We start from the raw sequence: 23,597 nt of genomic DNA on the forward strand, positions 1-23,597 counted from the left end.
TATTCCCTGCCTACAGACTAATTCCTTGAACACTATAACTTGGAACTTTTTTAAGGGAAGAGTAAATAGGCATTGTCGATCTCATCATCACTTTCCATTACATCAAACGCGCACTTTTTTATTTATATAGTTCAATAAACATAGTTTAATACAGATTTTAAGATGTTCTTAAGTGTGGTTTGTAGGAAAATAGTGAGTGACATTGGTAACGCCACAAGTAAGTCGAGATGACGGTAGTCGTCGATAACAAAAAAGTGTAGACAAACATGTCTGTTCTAAAGCTGTCATCTTCCCCTGGCTAGTCAACCCGTGACCATGGTAGTGGCGTGTAACTGTAACGAAATATCGGGGGGAAAAAAATACACCATATCGATGGTGGAAATTTGAAATATCGTAAGGAACATCTTGTCGTAAGGATAAATGACCTTACGATATTATGTCTCTTAGGACATTTCAAATTTTCACTGTTGATATAAGGGGTAATAATTTCATCGATAGATCGAATTTTGAAATGTCGTAAGCGACATTTTGTATATTTATGTATATTTTCCATTACAACAAAATATTCCTTGCGACATTTCAAAGGACTTCTACCGAATTAGTATGGAGCTTGGTAACTTGGTAATTAGTACTTTATTCCCAGAAAAATTTAACCAGCCTCAACTTTTTTGCTATATCTAGCTTGAAATAAAGAGCTTAGCAAAATAATCTAAAAAATCTTGTGACCTGCATTTTTTATTTAAAACAAAATGTGGTAGATATACTAAATTAATTCCAGCAACACTGCGATACTAAAAAAAAGTCCAAAAGAACAGCAACACTTAAACGCTAAAATATTCAAAATCTTATTTCTAATTGGCTAATTAAATTGCAACAAGAATGACATCTGATGTGTCAATATTTTTTATGGCATTGGCCACTGGCGCATCAGACAAAAAATTACATGAAAATTCGTTCCGTTTCGTGGGTTTGCGTTCAGTTTTACTTTATATAGTATTAAAAATCAGTAACGCTTTTCTGGAAATTGCAGATCAAAAATAAGTTGTTTTTAATTTAGACTTTCTAGATTTTGAGAGCTCTTTACAAAAAACCAACTAAGAGCCTGGTTAAATTTTCCATTTATTTTAATACCACTAAAGGAACAACTCTTTTCCACCGTCGATATAAGGGGTAATAATTTCATCGATGGATCGAATTTTGAAATGTCGTAAGCGACATTTTGTATATTTATGTCTAGTATAAAATGTCGCATTTTGTATTAAGGAACATTTTCCATTACAACAAAATATTCCTAGCGACGTTTCAAATTTCAACCGTCGAATACAATTACATACCTGTAAGTAATGATAATAACTTCAACTTATTTATTATATTTGCCATTCTACCCTGTGTAATATGGCTTAAACTTCAAACGAGATTTGTTCTCGGTCATATTTATTTATTGCATATCTTATTGCACATTTCTAATGGTAGGCAAGTAATAAATACATACTTCGCTGACTATAGTGGAATGTATATGAGTTGATGATGATGTCTTTATACTAAAGAAAGATCTTTCCACACTTTAGCAGAAAACACCATCTTTCAAATACCTTTGGTTAAATGCAATAGCATAACGATAAACAAGGACCCCATATTTGGAGCTAAAATGAAATGTTTTTGGAGACCCATTACGCGGAAAATATACAACGTAGCCATTATTCAGAGCTCAGCCTTTAATCGCGTTTCGATAAACTGGAATTAAAAATATATTACAAATCTCTCAAATCCCAGACACGTGTACTCCAAACATTGATGCCAATTTGTTTTCAACGTTATTGGTTCCATCCCGTTATTTTCGATAAAATACTTATTCAGTCTGAATAGGACTCTTATTCCAATAAAGGTGTCTAAATTTTAGTTTAAAATTTATATACAACAGCCCATAAATATTCGTTTTAAAAACCTGACATTTACGGTGACAAAAACATGCACTTTAACTATAATTTTATTAACACAAAGATCGAACGCAAAGAAAAATTCCTTCGATGTGTGGACTCAAACTTGTGTTTGTATACTTTGGTATACTAACTAACTTAACTTACGTAACTTGGGCCACAGCTCTACCACTTGAGCAACAGATTGAACTTATCGTAAAATAAACGAAAATTCGACTCCTATCAGACCGAAGGAATTTTCTTTACGTCCAATCTTTGTCATTATCATCACCAACAATCCATTTATACGTCCAAACAGGGGCTCCTCTCAGGCGAGTGTTTAAGCCATGCCATAGCCCGCCAAACTGGCTAGTTTTCCTTCACCGAAAAGCTCGTGGTCAATTTTTAATTACTTTTCGCACATAAATTCCGTGAACCTCAGAGGTGCAAGCCCCGGATTCGAACCCACGACCTCAGCTTGACAGGCGGTAGGTCAAACCATTAGGCTACCACGGTTTTCTGTATTAATAAATCGCGATATTTGTAAAATGTTAACAAAGGCTATGAGTGACCATCCGACTGTCACTGGGCACACCTAGTGACAGTCGGAAATCAGAACACATTCTGTGAACAGTCATCAACAGAAAAACCCTCCACCACCTGATTTCATCATCCCTCAAGAGCAACCACCACGTTGCGATTTGCAGTAGCCCGATTGGAAGTCGTTAAATCGACTTCACACTTAAATAGGACGCTGCAAAGACAAAATGTGTAAATAAGGTTTCAGGGATGCTAGTCTAACCCAATGTGACTGCGGTGCTTCTACACAGTCCATATAGCACTTACTGTTGTGCCCCTTGTGACCTAATACCTGCACGAGGGAAGATCTCTACGCGGCCACGGATAACGTAGTCAAGGTGGCAACAAACTATACGAAGTCAATATAGTACTAAAAAAAAAAAGAAATAACTACACATCCTCATCTTCATCTTCTGATAAGAAGAAGATGAAGAAGGAAAATGTTAAAGAAAATTGTTTAAGAAACAAACATGATTGCAACTACCTTTTTTTCTCAAACATTCCACAAAGTTACGTTTCAGAAACGATTAATAAAACATTTTCTTCCAAAGTTGTCAATAACAATGATGTTGTTTTAAATTTTCATATAAACAAATAACATAATTCAAGAATTCTGAGAACCACTAACCTTTTACTATTGAAGCAGTGGCGAAATAAGGAATATTTCGCTACACTCGCATCTCTTATACATTAAAATTCCAGTTACTTATTTTATTATTATTATTATTATTATTATTAGCCTATATCACACGTGAAACCAAATATTGTCAAATATATATATAATAAAATTGCATTGCAGATGTGTGCACGTTTCCTCACGATGTATTCTTTCACCGAAATTTATTATGACTTATAAATTTCTATTTAAATTTCGCACATAAATTCCGAAAAAGTCAGAGGTACCAGCCTGGATACTGCCCAGAATCCTCTGCTCGAGAGACGGTAGGTCAATCCATGAGGCTACTACGACTGTATTCACTAAAAACCGTCAAAAATAACAATCATGAATTCTTTAATGACAAATAAAAATTTATTCGATTTTTAAACATTGAGACATTGACTTCATTTTGCGATCTTATCTACTATGTGATTTATAAAAGTAAAAATAAAAGTAATAATATGTATTCTTATATAGTCATTATTAATATTCCAATTTTAAAATTAAATTATGTATAAAATAAAGCCTATATGCCTAAATGAAATACTTGCTCTTATAATTATTACTTTTATAATATTTTAATATGTAATTTATAAATGTAATTGCAATGCCTGAACAGGGCTTATGTACATATTGGCATAGTGTTGTTTTTAAGATCTTTCTCACCAAAATTGTACATACTGCAGAAATAAATAAATAAATAAATAAATAAACTAGTTAAAAAACTTCAAATTTACAATGAAACTAATGGAACTATCCATTAATTTCACCCCGATTTAAAAATTGCAAAACTACGACTAGTTTTTACAACACAAAAAACTGTATTGTAGATTCATCAATTTTACTGAACTAATGAAGCGTATCTCATGCTATACTATCAATACTGGATTGCCAATCGTTTACTTCCGCTGCAAATGTTGTCATTGATAATAAATAATAGTACCCACGACTCCTCTTGGTCACCAGGAAATAATAAAGCGAACTAATTTCGAATACTGCTTCTTTATCTGTAAGTAATTATATAATTTGAAACCTTAAACTTTTTTACAATTATTAATATGAAAATTCGGTCCGACGGTTACGAATTTTTCGTAAGATCTGCTGGTTCGTTCCGTAGCTCAGTGTTCAATCTTTGTATAATAATAATTAAAAATAATTGAATATCATAGTAGAAAAACATAGTGATATTCAACAAAATTCACATCTTTAACTTGATCGGAGTATCGAATAAAATGTTTTCATACACCACCAATTTATGAGCGCCGAACTGGTTCAGCGTAACTCCGGAAGCGAACAGGTTTTAAGTCAGAGATAAGTATTAATTGGAATTTTATTTTCTACTAATGAGAGATGCGTTAGTCGAGAACTGTTTCCTAAACTTATTATATCGATTGAGTAATATAGTGGTACAGCTTTCACTCAATTCAAGTAGCCATTACGATGGAATCATCACGCAACGATTTTTAGGTAACTAAATACTCCTCTATAATGATTTAACCGTGTAATTTAACAATCGCATAATTTCCCCGTTTTTAATCGCCGTGGACAGTATCTGCGGTTTAATAGGTTTAATTGGTGGATAATTAAAAGTTACCGATATGTAGTGTCGTTCCGTGGTTTTATAAAAGTATTTTTTTAAGGTAACAAGTGCCGAGACGAATAAGTCGTGCGCCTGGTGAAAAGTGACACGCCTGTTTATAACAGTAGCTACGTCACTTAAAGCTTTATATCGCAAAGATCTGAGGAGCACTACCACTGCGCACTTCACTCTGAGACATAAATAAAGTTTGAACAGTCTCATGTGTCTGGCGGCAGAAATAGGAAAGATGGCAATACTTCCCTGGAACTCTTAGTTCAGTCTCACCAGTAGTAGCTCTACTGCTACTAAATATGTAATGTAATAGAACAACCAACGCTTCTATTATATAAATATAACTATAGAAAAACATTGGGAAATATAAATATAGAAATACAATACAAATATAAATTGGGAACGTAAGTTTTCTCTAAATTCGTTTTACCTTTCGAAGTCCTTCAGTAAAAACGTATACATGTTCCGTAACCGCGAAGCATAACCGACGTACTGACGTGGAGATAATTGCTTTAATTAGCGAATACTGAGGATCACATGTGAAACAAATCACAAGCGTGAGTTCCGGCAAACAAAACTTGTAGATATGATGCGATCTACTTGCTTTGTAAATCACACATGCATTTTGATGCTGCTAAAATTGCCACAAATGCGAACACCAGTTCTGATTACTGCAGGCAGCGATAGAATATCAATCGTCTCGGGTAGATAAACAAACATTTTACACGTTGTTAACTGTTCCTTGAATAATTCTAATTAACGTCAAATTACAATGATTTTTAACCGACTTTAAAAAAGGGTTTTTCATTGTTATCAATTTTTTTTGTTACGCGGTTATACCGGCGGCATTTGTGAACCGATTTTAATGATTCTCTTTTTGTTGGAAAGCGGGTAGCTCAGTATTGGTTCCATTTAAATTTGTAGACAATATTCCACCTCAAAGGGTGCCAAACTAGGGGATGAATCTAGTTTCGCGCACTTTCCGGTAACCGATTTCAACAATACTTGGCAAATAGATGTAATTCCACGAACTTTCGAGGTCGGTTTTTTATATAAAGAAGAGTTATAATTATTAGTACATGTTGCGAATAATACTACATAATGACTTTAATAAGAATGAAGCAAACGAGGATAGTTGCTCGCCGCCGCCTGCGCCCGCACCCGCGACCAGGCTGCCAAAGCTTCGACGCACAGTTTTTGTCGAGTCACCGCCGCGGAAGCTCATGATTGGTTCGAGAAATGCCGAGCAAAAAATCAACTTAAATACGTGATTATCCGACACATTTCGTTAATACATCTGAGTCTCACGCTAGTTTTCTATTTAAAACACGTACCTACCTATGACCTGTCTTTCACAAAAAGCGTAATCTTAATTACACACATTTAAATGTCTCTATCAATCTTACAGTCTCTCAAATATGATACTATCATTCATTCATATTATCATATTATCTCATTCAGAGATCAATCTCTGAAAGAGATAATATGAAGGTAATCACGTATACGAGTGATTTGCTTAAGCAATAATCCACGTTCTTAATTCAAGTGACAGGAAACGAGCAAGACGTTATATTTGTTTTATTAGATTCCATTAACAAGTTGACGCGTTTGATTTACTTTGGATTTAAGTCCACGCAGCGCGGGCGCAGCGAGACGTTCTCTTCTAACAACATTTACTCACGTTACCTCACCTCTAGAAGCGTTAAACCTTACGATTATCACTAACAAAAGGTGAAATCATAAAACAATTGTTTGATGCCGTGCTATTTTAAATAACAAACAAAAAATAAGACTTTTGTTTGACGAAAACAATTGCTTAACAAAGGAATATTCGTTCACAAATCGTCGAGCACTGTTGTTATTGTTTGCTTTCTAAAAAGCGTTATTGTGAAGATGTTAGGACTTTATGGAGGTACGTTTTGTAGAGGATCGTAAAAGCCACATCTGGGTGTAGGTGTGGGTAGTTTGGTGGGGCATTTCTCGTCAATGGTGTCCGCCCACGATGTGCGTGCGCGCCGGTGCCGCCCGCCTACGCGCTTGTAAATTGTCCCCTTAACTGTACCAGCGACAAATTGCCCGTGCAACATAACATAGTCCTTACTTTTAATACATATTTTATACATTCATAAAAGCCATGTGATTTACTGTGTTGGCGCTCCTAATATGTGGTTTGAATGGCATTTTACTTTTGGTTAACGACGTATTTAAATTTAAGTATGGTGTAAATCTTGATTTGTGTTTTGTTTATATTGAAAAGCACTTCAAAATTGCTGACGCAAATTCTTGCATAATCTTTTTCGATTTATACGCAGTCTTTATTAGCTACCAATCTCTAAAAAGACATGCGGTTGCCTTCATAATACGAAGATTACAAAATCACATAAAAATGTCTTTTTTTATTTTGTCAATTCATTCATTATTCTCAAAATCAAACATACAGTAAATTAAAGACGAGTAACCAACGATATCTAAGTACTAGCATACCGTGTAACATAATACTCATAAAGAGGGTCTTTTAGCAAATGAAACTAATGAACTTGTCTCGGATCGATGGTAAGATAGCACGTACACTCACAATTTGAGATGTAAGGATATATAATGATTACGTATCTACACGTTGGAGATTCTAATCAGCTATTGACTAAAGTAACACATTATTTATATTATGTTTATATCGTTATGTTAAAATTTTAGAGGCGGCACCAGCAGCCTCATTAAAAAAAAATCGCAAGATTAGAGAATCTTTTCCTTTGTCTACCGACTATAATATTGCTATAGACTGTTATGATAGATTTATTCAATTATTTTTATTATGTACCAGACAACTACACCAATTGCCTGGTCTCAAACTAGGGAATTCTCTGTACTATGAGTACCATAGCAACAGAATTCACTCTGGGACACTTCTCAGAACCACACCAGAACAAATTTAGAAAACTTAAAAACTTCAGTTCCCAAATTGATTCTACCGAGAATCGAACCCGGGATCTCCGCATCCATCGCCTATAATGTAAACCGTTAAGTTAAACCGAGGTCGTCAAATGTGACGTGATTGATTCGATATTAACATTTTTGTGATGAATTAATAATCGATTCGACTGTCTATTTCTGATCGATCTGTCATGGGCGGGAAATAAAAAAAGGTTAAATGAAAGAGGATATATTGTTTTATATCAGGGTTTTAAAATGTTAACGCGTGGCTATTGCAATTTTTTTTGTATTTAATAACGCACACACTCAACATAGCCCCGCACTAGAGAAATCCTGTGTCGCGGGTGCATTTGTGCCACACACATAGACAACCACAAATTACATCCAAACTCACGAGAGAAAAAAATGTAGGCCTTACAAAATATTTCTCCCGGCCCGGGAATCGAACCTGGGACCTCCGCGTGGCAGTCCGGCATGGTAACCGTTCGGCCAAGGAGGCAGTTAATTCTTTAGATTTGATTAAAGTGACCTTTTTGTATTATTCTTCATATTATTTGGATGAGTCGCTATGCTCATAGTCACGCCTGTAGAACACGCGTGACGTCATATTTGAGATGATATTGATATTTTTTCTCTCGTATTATGTTCATGCTAAGGGTGAAGTATTGTTTTTTTGTTTTCAATTTATAAATTAGAATGGTAATGTAAAATATATTATCTAACAACATATTATATTTCACAATTAAAACTGACTATAAATATATCTAAATGTAATAAACTTATACTTCACCTACCTGATAAATTTATACGACTCTACCAGAGGCGGCTCGTCCTAAGGAGCGCTGGTGCAGTGAACTCCGGCTCCTATCCAACCCACCAAGACCGACCGTATTTTTTTCGCGCGCATTTTGTTATGTTATAAAATTCATTATTATTCAATCGTTGTTAAGAAGCGTAGTGTTGTTATAGTGCGCCATTTTAAACAAAAAAAATTTTAAATGGAACACATGTGAGTTTTATTTTTTATATGTATAGGTAAGTGAACACCCACTTAAATCTCCCACGAGCCGCCTCTGGACTCTACCTTAAGCCTCCTTTTGAAAATCGTATTTCTTATCAGACAATCCAAGATGTAAACATTTTTATAATTATTTGAGGCTTTTTTCATAAGTAAATCCTTGATATAAACTTATTTATGAGAATTCGAATTTTATTATTTTATTGATAATTATTTTGATGAATTCATTGGTTTATTATCACAGTTTTTTAATTGACTACGTTTTTTAAATTTTTGTATGTTTTAATTATAATTAATTTTGATTGACTTTTATATAATAAAATTGTGGTAAAAAAGGAATTTAATAATATCGTGTTCTTAGGTTTTTGCGAATGTTTATTACACATTGGAATTTAATGAATGACTGTGACATGTCAAAGGCAAAAAACATTGGTTTGTTTAAAAATAAATATACGTTATTTAGATCCTAAAAAATATTTTGACTTACTTATTATGACATTTTTATGTAACAAATTCAATAGGTGAATTGAAATTAATAATTAGTAATAAACGCATTGAAAATACTATAATCAACTCTTATAAAAAACATCAATAAAACACTTATTTCAACACGAAATAATGTAGAAGTTACTAATCATCACATTAATTCATGATTTAATTTTTCAAATTACGTCATGTCTTATAGCATGTATTAAAACAGCTGACTCTGTGACAATAAAATAATGAAGAACAATAAACCTACGCCGCAAAACGAATGCGATCATATACATATTAAATGTATGATGAATAATTAGAAACGATTTTTATTGAATAATAATTTTATATGTTTCTTATTAAGTCCTTTTTACCGCTTAATTTATACTCAACGTTTTTTTGTGTAGTACTATCAGCAAAGTCGACGCGTAACCATCTTAAGGGTTCTTTTTGCAAGCGGACAACGGCGGGGTCATATTATAATTATAAAGAAAAGACTTTTATAGAAAGAAGGGTTAAATAAATAAATAAATAAATAACGCACACACTCAACATAGCCCCGCACTAGGGAAACCCTGTATCGCGGGTGCCATGGACACACACATAGACAACCACAAATTACACCCAAACTCAGGGGAGAAATAATTGTAGGCCATACTACTATTTCTCCCGGCCCGGGAATCGAACCTGGGACCTCTGTGTGGCAGTCCGGCATGGTAACCGTTAGGCCACGGAGGCAGTTAAGGTTGTCGAAACATTACACACGGCTAGTTAATAATCCCCGTTTGCAAACAAAATAGTTTTAGAACTGAAGGGCTAGTACGACAGATGATAGCCCTACTGGAAAGGCTTCATCTTTGCTGACAGTATATGTATGTATCGGTCTATAGGTAAGATAATAAATAAGAAGAACGCACACGCTCAACATAGCCCCACACTAGGAAAACCTTGTGTCGCGGGTGCCATGGACACACACATAGACAACCAGAAATTACACCCAAATTCACGAGAAAAATAAATGTAGGCCATACAAATATTTCTTCCGGCTCGGGAATCGAATATGGGACCTCTGCATGGCAGTTCGACATGGTAACTCTTCGGCCACAGAGGCAGTTACAAGTAACTTATGAGATATTGCTGAACCAAAATAATGTATCAAGTACCTAACCCAAATATGCAACTCAAAAACGACCATACATATAATTATAAATATGTACTTATATTTATGTAGCATCATCATATCATTATGTACATTATATTGTGAATTCTGTCCCTAAAAAAAGATAATTTTTGTATCTCAATAGTCAGAATGATTCGCAAAATATCAGGACCGTTAGACCACCGTCAAATATCATTAGAGTCGGTCCGTGCTGCGCGCCAGTCCCCATTGCGCAAATATATTGATACAGGCTGATACAGAATCTAAAACATAATGAATAACCCTTTTTAAACATAAAAATAATTTATTTCAGACAAATTACAGGTATAATTATAGGTTATTGTTTTTAGTGTCATTGTGACTACTAAATTAGAAAAAAGTACAAAAGACAGGGGTAGACAGCAAACTACACCTACCAAGATCACCAAGTCCGCAGGACGTGAAGTTCGATGAACCTAAAGAGTAGATCCAGATCTCAACCTATCATCTTGAGAACTCTATTCGAGAACTCTTGCACTCTCCCAAATAGATAATTAAATACACTTTTACAAGGAAAGTCTGAAGTACAATTTTGTAAATATAATCCAGTCAGACAAAACAATCAATTTTTTTATGTTTTATCTCTTAAATTCCTTACTATTATTTTACTCTTTGTTCCTTTCCATACAAACTAAAGAATATTATTTTTTATTAGTCTATGTATATTTATCGTGTCTAATTTTAACAAAATATATATATATATTCATGATAACTACCTACTTAGGTATATAATACAAAAATTTTAGAAAGTAACTTACCTACTAACATTTCTTTTTTGTATCAACCCGTAAACGTATTAAAAGCACTTTGTACAGGTTCCCCCTCCCGTTAGCTGTTTTTGCCCCAAACGGCGTTTCAAGTTAATCATGGCCTATTGCTGCTGTCGTGTGCAGCTGAGAAATCACCTCTTTTGGATTAGAGGATTTTAATTAATCCACTGTGACCATGTTCAGGGTCTATACGTTGTGTATGTTCTCATGGAGTAGAACTATTAAGAATTTACCAATATTATTAGTGTACACTGATTTAAACTTTCACTATTTTCACACATTATTTGATTTTAAAATCGAGACTTAAACGTGTATAGAAACATATTTTGTTTGTATATATATATCAAGTAATTATGAATATGCCTCATTTGAAATGTATTTAAATACAATCAAAATGATAAAGTACCAAAATAAAATGTGTCATTATCTGCAAGTACAAAGTGAAACATTACTAAAAAACATACCTAAAGTCATTCTGTAATGACCATCATTTTGCCTACAAAATTGCTGTCATTGAACGTCGGTCTTTACATCCGAGGACAAAATGTTTTTTCTTCATCATTTATCAGCAAAAAGACGTTTGTCAAGGGAACCTATTTGCATGTGACTGGAGGCCGAGGCCGAAGAACGCGGGTCGCCATTAGCCACTTTTTCAACGCCGCCCCATTGTCCTGCTATGGACGATAAAACATCATGACGTGATGGAATTTTTATGTTTCCGATACTCCAAACGCCTGTAGCATTATGAAACTAAAACTTTAATCGCTTATAGATATAAAGCACTCATAATTTAACTTTGATTCGTTCCGAAATGACCAACAGCTCCGTGAAATGACTATTTTAGAACCATAATATAAAACATGTTCACGACGTTCATCGATATTTTATAGTCTCATGTCTCTATTACCTTGCTCATTTTCTAAGGTTGACACATAATAAAGTTTTTTTATAAAAATGGCATTTTTTATTATTGCAGACTGCGTCGTTTGCGCCCGCGCCGCAAGCCGAGAGCCGCGCTCCATGTGCACTGGTATGAGGTGAGTCATCTTACGTATTTATAATGCACCTACTGTGTTTACACCCGCATTTAGACTGATGGCTATCGCTTCGAATAAAGTGTAACAAATACGTATAGTTAATAAAACGTTTGAATCTTGTTTATATCCAACGAATTCTCAGACGTGTGAATTTAACGATGTAAAAGGCCTTAAAATATTTATTTTATTGTCACATTTAATTTCACTTTACATGTATTACATTTTATCTTCACGTAACTTTTAGAATAAATTTCGAGACTTTCGTGGTTATGCTTTTAATAATTATTGCTGGTTACAGTTTCTTTGCCACGGTTTGACTCTTATTTCAGTGTGGTTTCACGCTCCATCATCACCGCGATCATGACAGCTCTGAAATAATAATCCAAGATGAATAAAAAATTTCAGGCATAAACATAAATATTAAAAAAAATTAGATAGGTATAAACATACCTAAACCCGATATCCTTAGAAATATACTCTGTAAATTTTCTTTAAAAAAAATGTTGATTAATTCTATTAAATTATCTCATTTACACCATATGCATTTTTACATGTAGTTCTGTATTAAATTGAAACTATGTCAAAACGTCTGGTTTTACGTCCACATTCTACATTATCGTGTACTCGTGCGGCAGCTATTAGTTCGTCGCGCACCTGCCTTCTCCTCGATGTCAATGCCCGTCAAACGCTACACTACCACGCTATAAGCACAGGTACATATCGGAGTTTCAGCTGCTTTAAATATATTATTCTTGGCTAAGATGAACCTGTTATTCGAACCTATTATCCTTTTTTATAACAGTAGCTATATGGAATCAGAAGAACTCATTACTATTATTGTACATTAGCCTCATACATTGTTGTATGCAAAAGTAATGGGTATATTTTTAAGGTCAAATTCCTTAATGGGAATCATAGCGACAATATTAATAGCGTCGAATATTATAAGTACTTATAACAAAAAACTACGGGGATTAAACATCATATCTGTAATTAATTATTCAATTATTTCCGAGGCTTTAAACGTTATAAAACAATTACGCAATAAAAAGCTTATGTGTTAAGAATCAAGCAAGAATGTAACATAGAACGGTAGCGACTAGCGAGCGGCGGCTACATACGTGCGCGTTAGATAATGCGGCCTTCTGTGTTGGCGCCGTTTAGAAAAACGTAATTACACTGCGCAAACAAATCAAGTCTAAGAAAGCAGAAATACCAACCAACCATAGGTTGGAATTTGTAACCGCTAGGACTTTTAAGTGTGCTGTAATCTAGGTATATTCCGAGCTATTATCCTTAAGGTGAGATTCGTCGCGTATGTCAGAGCGCAATGCGCAACTATCAGGATATGCAATTACGTGAACACTAATTGTAGCCCTAATGATGCATTACGATTCATTGAACGTGCTTACGCAGTGTTGCATACACGACTTTACATAAGGTACGTTTCGAATTACGAAGGTATCATAATAGTTCCAAGAAACAAATTGTACGTGCTATGAGTTTTGCCTCGAGTCTAATTTATACAGTCGCTGTTTATAATTCTGTATATCATATAATATTATACAGTCATATAATACTCGTATATAATTGTACTATATTTAATCGGACGATGCTGACCTCCTTCATCGTCATCCCACCTTTTTATCATCCTCTTTTCTGGTTCCTAGCCTAGCATGTACTTTTGAAATTTTGACTCGTTCTCGAATTCCTTTTCCTTCACTGTTCTTAAGTTTGTTCTATCCGTCATCACTACCATCAAAATTCTTGAATTACTTTTCCTTCACTGTTCTTAAGTTTGTTCTATCCGTCATCACTACCATCAAAATTCTTGAAACGAGAAGACGTGCCCATAAATCACAAATCACCATCATTTTATAAAGTTTCACATCGATTACTATTAGGGGTTAAAGTATGAAATTGCCGTTTTATTGCAATAGGTTCTTTGAATTTTCATAGAATCTTCGTGGTTTGAGGTTTTCGAATGAAACTTTTTTCAAGTGGTTCCTGTGATTTTTTTTTTTTTAAATTTGAAACATTTGAATATCGACTTTCAATTGTTTTTGTTATTCAATTTAGACAAGAAAGATGGATACTGCGAAAATTCGAGTGATTTATGAATACGAGTTCCGACGCGGAACTAACGCGGCAGAAACAGCCCGCAATATCAATGCTGCGTTTGGAGAGGGGTCTACTAATAAACGCACCGTGCGATTTTGGTTTAAACGCTTTCGTGATGGAAATTTCGACTTAAAGAACGAGCCACGAGGAAGACCGCCCGCACAGGTGAATAACGATGAATTAAGAGAGATAGTGGAAGCCGATCCTAGTCAAACTACCCAGGAATTAGCGTCATGGTTTAACGTTACCTTACCCACAATATTGACTCACTTGCCTCAAATCAATAAAATAAAAAAATACGAAAAATGGGTGCCTCATGATTTGACTGATCTGCAGAAAGAAACGCGTATTGAAACTTGTGTTGCCTTGTTGAACCGGTACAGAAATGAAGGAATATTGGATCGAATTGTAACATGTGATGAAAAGTGGATTCTTTATGATAACCGGAAAAGAAAAATGCAATGGCTGACCCCAGGTTAAATGCCACAACAGTGTCCTAAAGCAAAACTTACCAATAAAAAGGTAATGGTAACTGTTTGGTGGTCTCAGCATGGTGTTATTCACTATAGTTTTCTCCGATCTGGTCAAGCAATAACGGCAGATGTCTATTGTGCCGAACTCCGAACCATGTTGACAAAACTAGCAGTAAAACAGCCCCGACTCATGAATCGATCTTCACCATTATTGCTCCACGACAACGCGAGACCTCACACAGCACGAGAAACCATTTTGACCCTTCAGGAACTGCAGTTAGAAACCATTCGTCATCCTCCGTATCCACCAGACCTTGCTCCAACGGACTACCATTTTTTTCGTGATTTGGACAATTATCTACGTGACAAGAAGTTTTCTTCCCAGGAGGCAGTACAAAATGCTTTCACACAGTTTGTGCAGTCTAGATCGTCGGAGTTCTATCGCAAAGGCATTAATAACCTTCCCATTAGATGGCAGCAATGTATAGATAATAATGGCAACTATTTTGATTAAATAAATTTGTTAAAATTTAAAAAAATAAACAATTTAGATTTTCAGTACAAATCGGCAATTTCATACTTTAACCCCTATTATTATAATATTAATAGTTATATAGGCCCTTTTAGGTTCAGTATTGTGCTAGTTACTTATATAGCGAGTTTTTTATAATAATTGTACATTTTATCATTTTATTCGTTACGTTTCTTTCCCTCTTTAGTCATCTCTTATAATAAATCTTATGGAGCGAGCCTTCTGCATTCTCAATTCGCTAAGGCCAAGCTGCAAAGTACAAAGTAGACGAAGCATATTGGGGAATTGTAATTGTTTGATTGTAAAAAAATTTGCACTAAAAGTAAAATATATAACCTAGAATACCGTTAATAATAATGAATGTTAAATGTTATAATAATAAAGTAGAATCTATTTTGAATAAAAAATACCCGTTCCAACATCTTTATGTGCTAATAGGACTGGAATGCAGTCTTACCACATGTTAAGTTAAACGCGAAGCAACCACTACAATAGTTGAATAATGGCCACGTTGCACATAATTACAACGACACGCTGTAACGAATAGACATGCAATGTATTCGACATTTTCACGAACGACAAATTACTAGTTATTATTCTACTTTAATGTTGTAAAAGTTTCCCATCGTATTTACTAATAAGCTTTTTCATAAGGTAATTAAACGTTTCTATAACGCTTTTAACTACATCATAAACGTTATCAGCTCGATGATATCATGACTCGACGATGATATGAGATCGCGGAGAAGTCAAATTAATTTTATTACGTGCATTTAAAATGTATCTATACCTGTAACCATACAGTTATTTATAGAGTCACTTTAAAACTGTGATTTGTGGGCAATCAAAAAGTAAAGCGGTGAAAAAAAATTGAACATTCCGTTCCTAAATGATTGGTACACAATTTGGCGTCATCATTGTCAGCATAGCAACCGAGACTTGCTCACAGAATACATATTTCATATCAACGCACGCACATTTAACGTGTTGTGGAGTACGAAAACACTTTTTTTTTATTGAGTGTGCAAATGAAAAGACTCGACAAATTACTTGGTTTGCCGAACAATAAACCCGCAGAACGTGTGATGCGGACAGATAACCGTGAAGTGTAGCTCGCATCCGGCCGGAAAGAGGTGCTTCCTCGCTCCGTTCTTTACAAACGACGTGGAAGCTTATTTTTAACATTCCATTTTTGTTTTAGGTCCTTGAACCGAAAATAACACGTTTTCTTGATTCAACATGAAAAAAACCAGTGTCAAGGAGGTTTATTATATGCATATAGGCAACATATCGCGTAAATATTTATCATGTAGTTTATCATATAGATGCAGATAAGTCTCATTACACTCTCGTACTCTTGCGATGACGTCAGAGCAATCAAACAACAAGCAACACCACTAAGAGCAAAAATTAACTAGCCCTCCATGTTCCTAAAGCCACCTCAATCTGGTCAATATGAAACACTGATATCAACCAGTTTGGTATTTTCTAGCTTTTCGCACTTTTTTACATCCCTTCAACTTCTCCACTTTGTTGGACATGAGCATAACGGCATACATACGTGTACAGTATTGCCAAAGAGGTCGCCGTTTATATATGACCTGATGGTATGATAGCTTTAGAGTTATAAATATCATAGTCAATGGTCGTAAAAGTTGCTATTCTGTAAATGCTCTGTCTGCGCTTAGCTACGCTCTCTACTATAATAAAAGCCAAACGTCCAAGAGCCTTAAAGATATTAAAACCTTCCGAACCCACAGTAACAAGCAGTAGAAACAGATAAGTAAAGTTTTAATCCATTAACATTTCCTGTATCGGAAGGCCATTAAATTAAGATTGAATATGCACATTGCAAAAGTACAGCTATTACTTATAAGACATCGACATGTTTTGATTCAGAACTGGTTAACTAGCCAGTTATCGGATGGCGCCTGAATTTCCGGTGATCGTGTTAGACTTCTACCATCTTATGAGTCACTCAAATAGCAGCTAAGTACGCATTGAGAAGGCAGGTTATCTGCTTAGCTAATGGCCGTACGTGTCGGTCAAGCACATGTAATGATGGTAGGAATAGACCACATCGTCCCGCCCAGCCTGCGGTCTGTCCACCCCGCCTCGATTATACAGCATGCAAATTACAAACGTGTCTCTTGTTTTTCTTTAGCTGCTCGTCTTCTCTTTGTATCTGAGCGAGCTACTAATATTTAAAAAATATTATTACAAAAGAAATAGCAGGTAGAGCGAGGCTTAATTGCATCGACAGTGACCTCGAACGTAATCGAGCATTTAATACTTTCAATTTTTCAATATCGAACCTGTTAAACGACCGGGGTATGTGACTGAATAAATAGCATTTAATTGCAGTTTACCGCGAATTTTATTAAATAAAGGTAGTCCAGGTAATGGTTACGCGCACTATGGATGATACAACAATCAACATTTACCATCGAGTTGTCAGTTTGTTTTTTTGCGGTGTTAGGCACAGTGGTTTTTATAGCTTTTACTTGTTCTACGTTTTAGTAGGTCATTAATACGTACTAGGTATTTTGTATAATGTGTTTGCCTACTAAAAATAAATGGCAACCCACGGAGATGCTGATGCTTTAACTGTTTAAAATATTTCGTAGTAGGTACGTTAAATAGCTACGTTTATGAGACCATCATAATTTGATTGTTAATAAAAATTAAATAATAAAAAACGCACACACTCATATCCCCGCATTAGGAAAACCCTGTATCGCGAGTGCCATGGGCACACACACATAGACAAGCACAAATGACACCCATACTCACGAGAGAAATAAATGTAGCCCATACAAATATCTCTCCCGGCCCGGGAATCGAACCCATGACCTCTGCGTGGCAGTCCAGCTTGGTAACCGGTCAGGCACGGCGGCTGAAAAACACGTATTTTAGATTCTAAGTGTTATTTACATTCTTCTAATCCGGTAACTTGTACATTGCAGAGCAGGCGGCAAACAATGTGCGGCGCGATGGTTGCGTGATCGGTCATCATGCGCCTCTTCCGCGGGCCGAAGCGCAGGGAAGTGACCGGGCCGCGCGCCGCCGCGCCGCCGTCTCCACGCCGAGAAGCTCGCGCCGCCGGACCTCCACCGCCGTCCGTGCAACAAGATTTCACGCTTGTCACTGCACTCCCAGCCATGGTCATGGAGGACGACGTACGGGAGATGAAAAAAGGTATATCTTCAAATCTTCAAACAAGCTTGTTAATCACAATTATAGGATACAGACTAAATTGCCTTTATCTCGTGTTTCAGTATTTGCTACGTGGGGTCGCCGCATGGGGAAAAAACTTGACATGTTAAAAAAGTCAGACTCGAAAGAAGCGCCCGATGAATCTCCTACCAATCAAAGTTTAGACGAAAACCAACAACTGACCACTGTGGGTCAATATAAAAAGAAAAACCATTGGAAAATGGGACGAAGTAGTTCTGAATGTACATCACTAAGAAAGGACAACGATAGTGACTCTATCAGAAGTGGTTCTAGAGACAGGTCACCAAGTCCTTTTAAAACGTTTTTCCATAGAATGGGCTCAACAGGAATGTTAAATGCATCAAAGTCACAGTCAATGGACACTCATAAACGTACCGAAATTTACTCTGTAGCAAACGGTTCTTCTTTGTATCGCAGCTGTTCAACTTCCCACCTGTCAACTTACGTCAAGGCAGACGATCCTTCGGACGACATTGATCTTCAAAATTCAGACAATTCGATGAAGAACTCTCCAACAAAACACGAAAACATCGTAACTGACGACAATTTAGTCAGTTCATCCACAAAAGCCATTAGTTGTGATAACATTCCCAATTTAGATGGGCAAACTAGTAACAACATTAGCAAAAAGCCTAACTTTCCGTACGCATTCTTAAGATCCAAACTATCAGTACTACCAGAAGAGAACAGTATGGCTTCACAGCAACGCACTAATAGTATGAGACAAAGTTTTTCAGAGAGAATAGATCGAAAATCACCAAAGTTCCGAAAAGAAAGGCTATGTCTCACGAACTCACGATCAGAGGAGCGATACCAAAGCACTGATAGTATATCAATCCATGAAGATGCTGGGAATCTTAGTCACGGACTACTAAATAATGTTTTAAGAAACGATTACGATTTCGCAAGAAGTTCTTTGAGAAGCATTAACGAAATAGATGGAAGTTTGTTATACCCCATGCGACGAATAGAAGATGTCCCACGTCGATCGTCGATGATTTCTCAAAGAGCTCCGTTTGATTACGACCCCATGCTCATACCGAGGAATAGAAATAGTTTGCCGGTCTGTGAGTACAGTTCAGTTCTCGGTTCTGTACGAGATCTGAAAACTGAACTCACTTCCTCCAATCAGAGCATACATCACGGACCCGAAACTGGTGAAGTTCTTCAAGCGCATCGACTAAGTAATTATGTCAGCTCCAATGAATCTGGTTACGACAGCGATGGTCGACCCACAGACGAACATAGCAACCATTCTCCGCCGGGGTACTCCTGCCATTTATCTACGGGATCTGTTCGTGCGGAACCCATCGATATGAACTCTGAGCCAAATCACAGTAATTTCACAAGGCAGTTAAGTTTTAACCACAAGATGAATGTAAGTAGAGTTCACGTTCCCGCTCGACGAAGTTCAACTCCTTGCGCTTTATTTCCAACTGACAAAGGATCGCCATACGAATACGAGAATGAGAGCAGAGACAGTTTAAATTCGCTTAAAATTCTAGAACACAGTGACGCTAAACCACCACCATTGCCAAAGAAAAATTTAAATAAGAAACCACCTCACATTTATTATAAAACAATGACCCTAGATGATCGTTTCCAGTCGAGAAAAACTAAATTTTTGCATTCACAATTATTGTCAGTGGAACACTCTTCAACACCAAATCTAGATGAGAAATCTTTAGCCTTAGAACAACAGCCTTATTATCCTGAAACAGATATTCTTGGCAGAGGCCCTTGTATGAAAAGATTTAGAAAAATCAGACTATTAAAATCAAGCTTGGATGAAAGTTTGGGTGTATATTTAGCACAACATAGAGTGGATTTTGATAGCAGTGGGTCAAATTTTGAAATACGATATATTGTAGTAAAACTTGACTATGATGGAATAGCTCATAGAGATGGGAGATTACGAATAGGTGATGAAATAGTAAATGTAAATGGCAAAGTGCTGCGTGGGCTTTCATCTTTAAAAGAAGTTCAACATATCGTTAACTCTTGTTCGACAGAAGCGATGCTAGAAGAAGGGACTTTATTTCACAGATACCAGGTTGACCTCGTTATGGCTCACGATGAGATAACTCCTATAACATTAAGCCGAATAATAAACAATCAGTCATGTGAACAGATCTCCACAGTCTGTACAAAATCCGGTATTCCACCAGACATTATCTCACAAACAGTGCGTAAGCCATCCTTGTCCAACCAAATAACTATTGAAACTCATTTCCCTACTGATGATCAAGAATATCCTTGTAAAACCAGTAGTAGCTGTGGGCAATCGAGTGTGAAAAACACATACGACTGCAATATTAGTAGACAAGACAACTATAAAAAATGTGAAATTGGAATTCAAGTGAATAGTGCTCCAATGAACTCAAATCAGAAAAGTGATGATGAGAAACTTCTGGAACGTCACTGTTTTTCTCAAGCTACTCCTTCATTGCAGAATATAACCAATATTGAAATCTCCATGAGATCTTCACCAACACCGCGGAATGGTCAACAGCAATTAGCAACAAACAACTACAGGCCTATATCGCTTCACAGCACTATGCTTCCACCCGTGATCGGACAATTTTCTGCGTGCTCAGATAACGCTAGCAATGAAGTAAAAGAAAATGCCCCACATTACATAAAACACGTTCCAAGGCTGTACCAGAACAGATCGTTCGAAAGTATCCCAGATCAATTCAGAACTAGCAATCGAAGTCGATTTTTCAGTCGAGTGGGCTCACAACGATCTTCGCCAAACCACGGATCCCATGTGTCTCGACAGCAAGAATACAATAACACAATGCATAACAAAGGACAAACTGGACACTATTACCATAATTTATTTCAAAAGGTAGAATTTTGGAAAGGACCCGGCCACAAAAGTCTTGGTTTCAGTATAGTCGGAGGAACTGATTCGCCAAAAGGACAAATGGGCATTTTTGTGAAGACAGTCTTTCCAAACGGCCAAGCAGCAGACAAGGGTACAATCTTTGAAGGTAAATTTAAACATAAATTGCACTGTTATGATATGCAATAACTAATAGATTATTAATGAAGTAACGATTTAATGTTTCATTCCTTAGGTGATGAGATCTTGTCGGTAAATAATGTGCTAACACGTGGATTGAGCCATGCTGGGGCCATATCACTGTTTAAACAAGTTAAAGAAGGAAAAATAGAACTGACGCTTTCAAGAAGAAGGTAAGACTTACTACTTGCCTACTTTTCTTAAAAATATGATTTAGTCACATGTTTTTGTCCCTTCGACTGGTTTGGTAAGAATAGAATGAACAATTTATTATAACTAACAATGTATTATAAAAAACTATATTGCTTACGTTTCAGAGCACCTAGGTCAAGATCTGTGGAACCTCTGGGCAACTTCCGAGGCGATAGCAAAAGGGAATAAAAAATCCCACACCCCAAAGAGACTTAATGTTACTGGAGTGCAATAATATTCACAAATACTTTATCGTTCTGCCAAAGGCGAAAATCTTTTAGCTTCTAAATGTCACTTACGTATGTTTTATGTATATATTATACTTAATTCACTCGACTAGTGTACATGAAACTACACTACATTGCTACAACGAATTATAGAAACATAGATATTATTGTAGATACTCATTATAAATTGGTCTAATCTTCACATCGAGCACTTTAATAACTAAGTTAGATTAAGAATATAGACCCCACTCTGTGCTACATTTCGATAGCTTGGTGTAAGGAATTAATAAGACTGTATGTTTGTAACTACTCGTACTAAGCGTATATTTTAATTGTTGCCTGGCTAAGGACGGTTATTGTTAAATGTTGCTATAGGAATGCTAGATCTCGTTATTTACTGTGTACTGATGGAATGGTTAATCGACCATTTTTACGCTTTAATAACTATTATAATTACCAGGGTTGATTTTGTAAACGTCATCAGATATACAATATCCTCTTCCTATTTTTTTACAATCAATAAGTTGGATTTTTAATGTTTTAGGCTTGACACTATGTTTTATAAAATATAGTGGGAAAAAAAGAAAATTAATTAAGGCATGCATAAATGTACTTTCTAGATACGTGTATTAAGCGAGCAAACAATTTTTGAGTAGAACATGGTTAATTTGACTAATGGTTGACCTGTAGCCATACAGTTTCATCGCTGAAGAATGATTTTCGCGTTATCCACCGTAATCATAAACAGACTGAGTTTTCTTACAACCAAATTCGAGTACCTAAACACTGCCAAAGTTTTAGACGTTTACGAACTTTTCTCTCTTTCATAACTCTTATATCCACTTACTCGTACATTAAGGATTTATAAAGTGATTAAATAAAATTATTGAATGTAAATGCTTTCGTATGAAGAAATGTATTGAAGCCGTATCTCAAGTTATGTTTGTAAACTTGACAGGTATTCCGAGTATTGTTATCAATCTCGAACTTATTCAAAATGGGAAGGATAACAGCACTGAGAACTTTTAAGTGACGCCTATGTCCATAGTCAATACCAGCAAATTTGCTCCGTCCAGTAAAAAATTGTCTTTAAATTTGTTAATTTTAATCTACATAAATGTGTAACAAGTTCATTCAAAATCAAACTTCAGAGTGGCCATTGAAAGTTAAAACAAAAATCTAATGTGCTTTCATTGGCATAAATACACAAGAAATTGAAATTATTCTAAATAATCGAAATAATATTCAATCAGTTTAAAATTTATACCAATTTTGCAGAATGGTCTCTTTCTGCAAAATTGGTATAAATTTTAAAATGATTCTGCGTCGGGCAATGGACATCACTAAGTATAAATAATAATCTGCATTGCATGTTAGACGTTGGGTTCACAGTTCTTGTGACCATTTTGTAGCTTTTACTGGAATTCAACTTAACGTATTTCAGTGTCACTAATAACCAAGAGATAAAATACTTATCATATTTACCAATGCTGGCTTCGGAATTGCACTACCTGCCCGCGCGGGTGCACTGTAGAGTGTAGAGTTATATAATTTTGTTTTGTTGTCACGCTTTTGACCCCCGTTGGCCATTGTATGGCATTCCGTTTACCACCCA

General features: G+C 35.7%; 1 protein-coding gene across 1 annotated transcript in view; it reads left to right on the top strand.

Moving 5' to 3' along the window:
* LOC113230147 overlaps window positions 1-22,485 on the top strand; it is a 24,421-nt gene extending 1,936 nt beyond the window's left edge. Inside the window, exons 2-6 of the mRNA XM_026463936.1 lie at window positions 12,112-12,172; window positions 18,265-18,496; window positions 18,577-21,531; window positions 21,619-21,736; window positions 21,881-22,485. Coding sequence (XP_026319721.1) covers window positions 18,313-18,496; window positions 18,577-21,531; window positions 21,619-21,736; window positions 21,881-21,944 — 3,321 coding nt within the window. The 5' untranslated portion in view covers window positions 12,112-12,172; window positions 18,265-18,312 and the 3' untranslated portion in view covers window positions 21,945-22,485. The remainder of the gene's footprint in view (window positions 1-12,111; window positions 12,173-18,264; window positions 18,497-18,576; window positions 21,532-21,618; window positions 21,737-21,880) is intronic.
* The last annotated feature ends 1,112 nt before the right edge of the window (window positions 22,486-23,597 follow it).

This window comes from Hyposmocoma kahamanoa, unplaced genomic scaffold (assembly GCF_003589595.1).
Source record: "Hyposmocoma kahamanoa isolate Upper Pololo Valley unplaced genomic scaffold, ASM358959v1 63, whole genome shotgun sequence".
Classification (NCBI taxonomy): Eukaryota; Metazoa; Arthropoda; class Insecta; order Lepidoptera; family Cosmopterigidae; genus Hyposmocoma; species Hyposmocoma kahamanoa.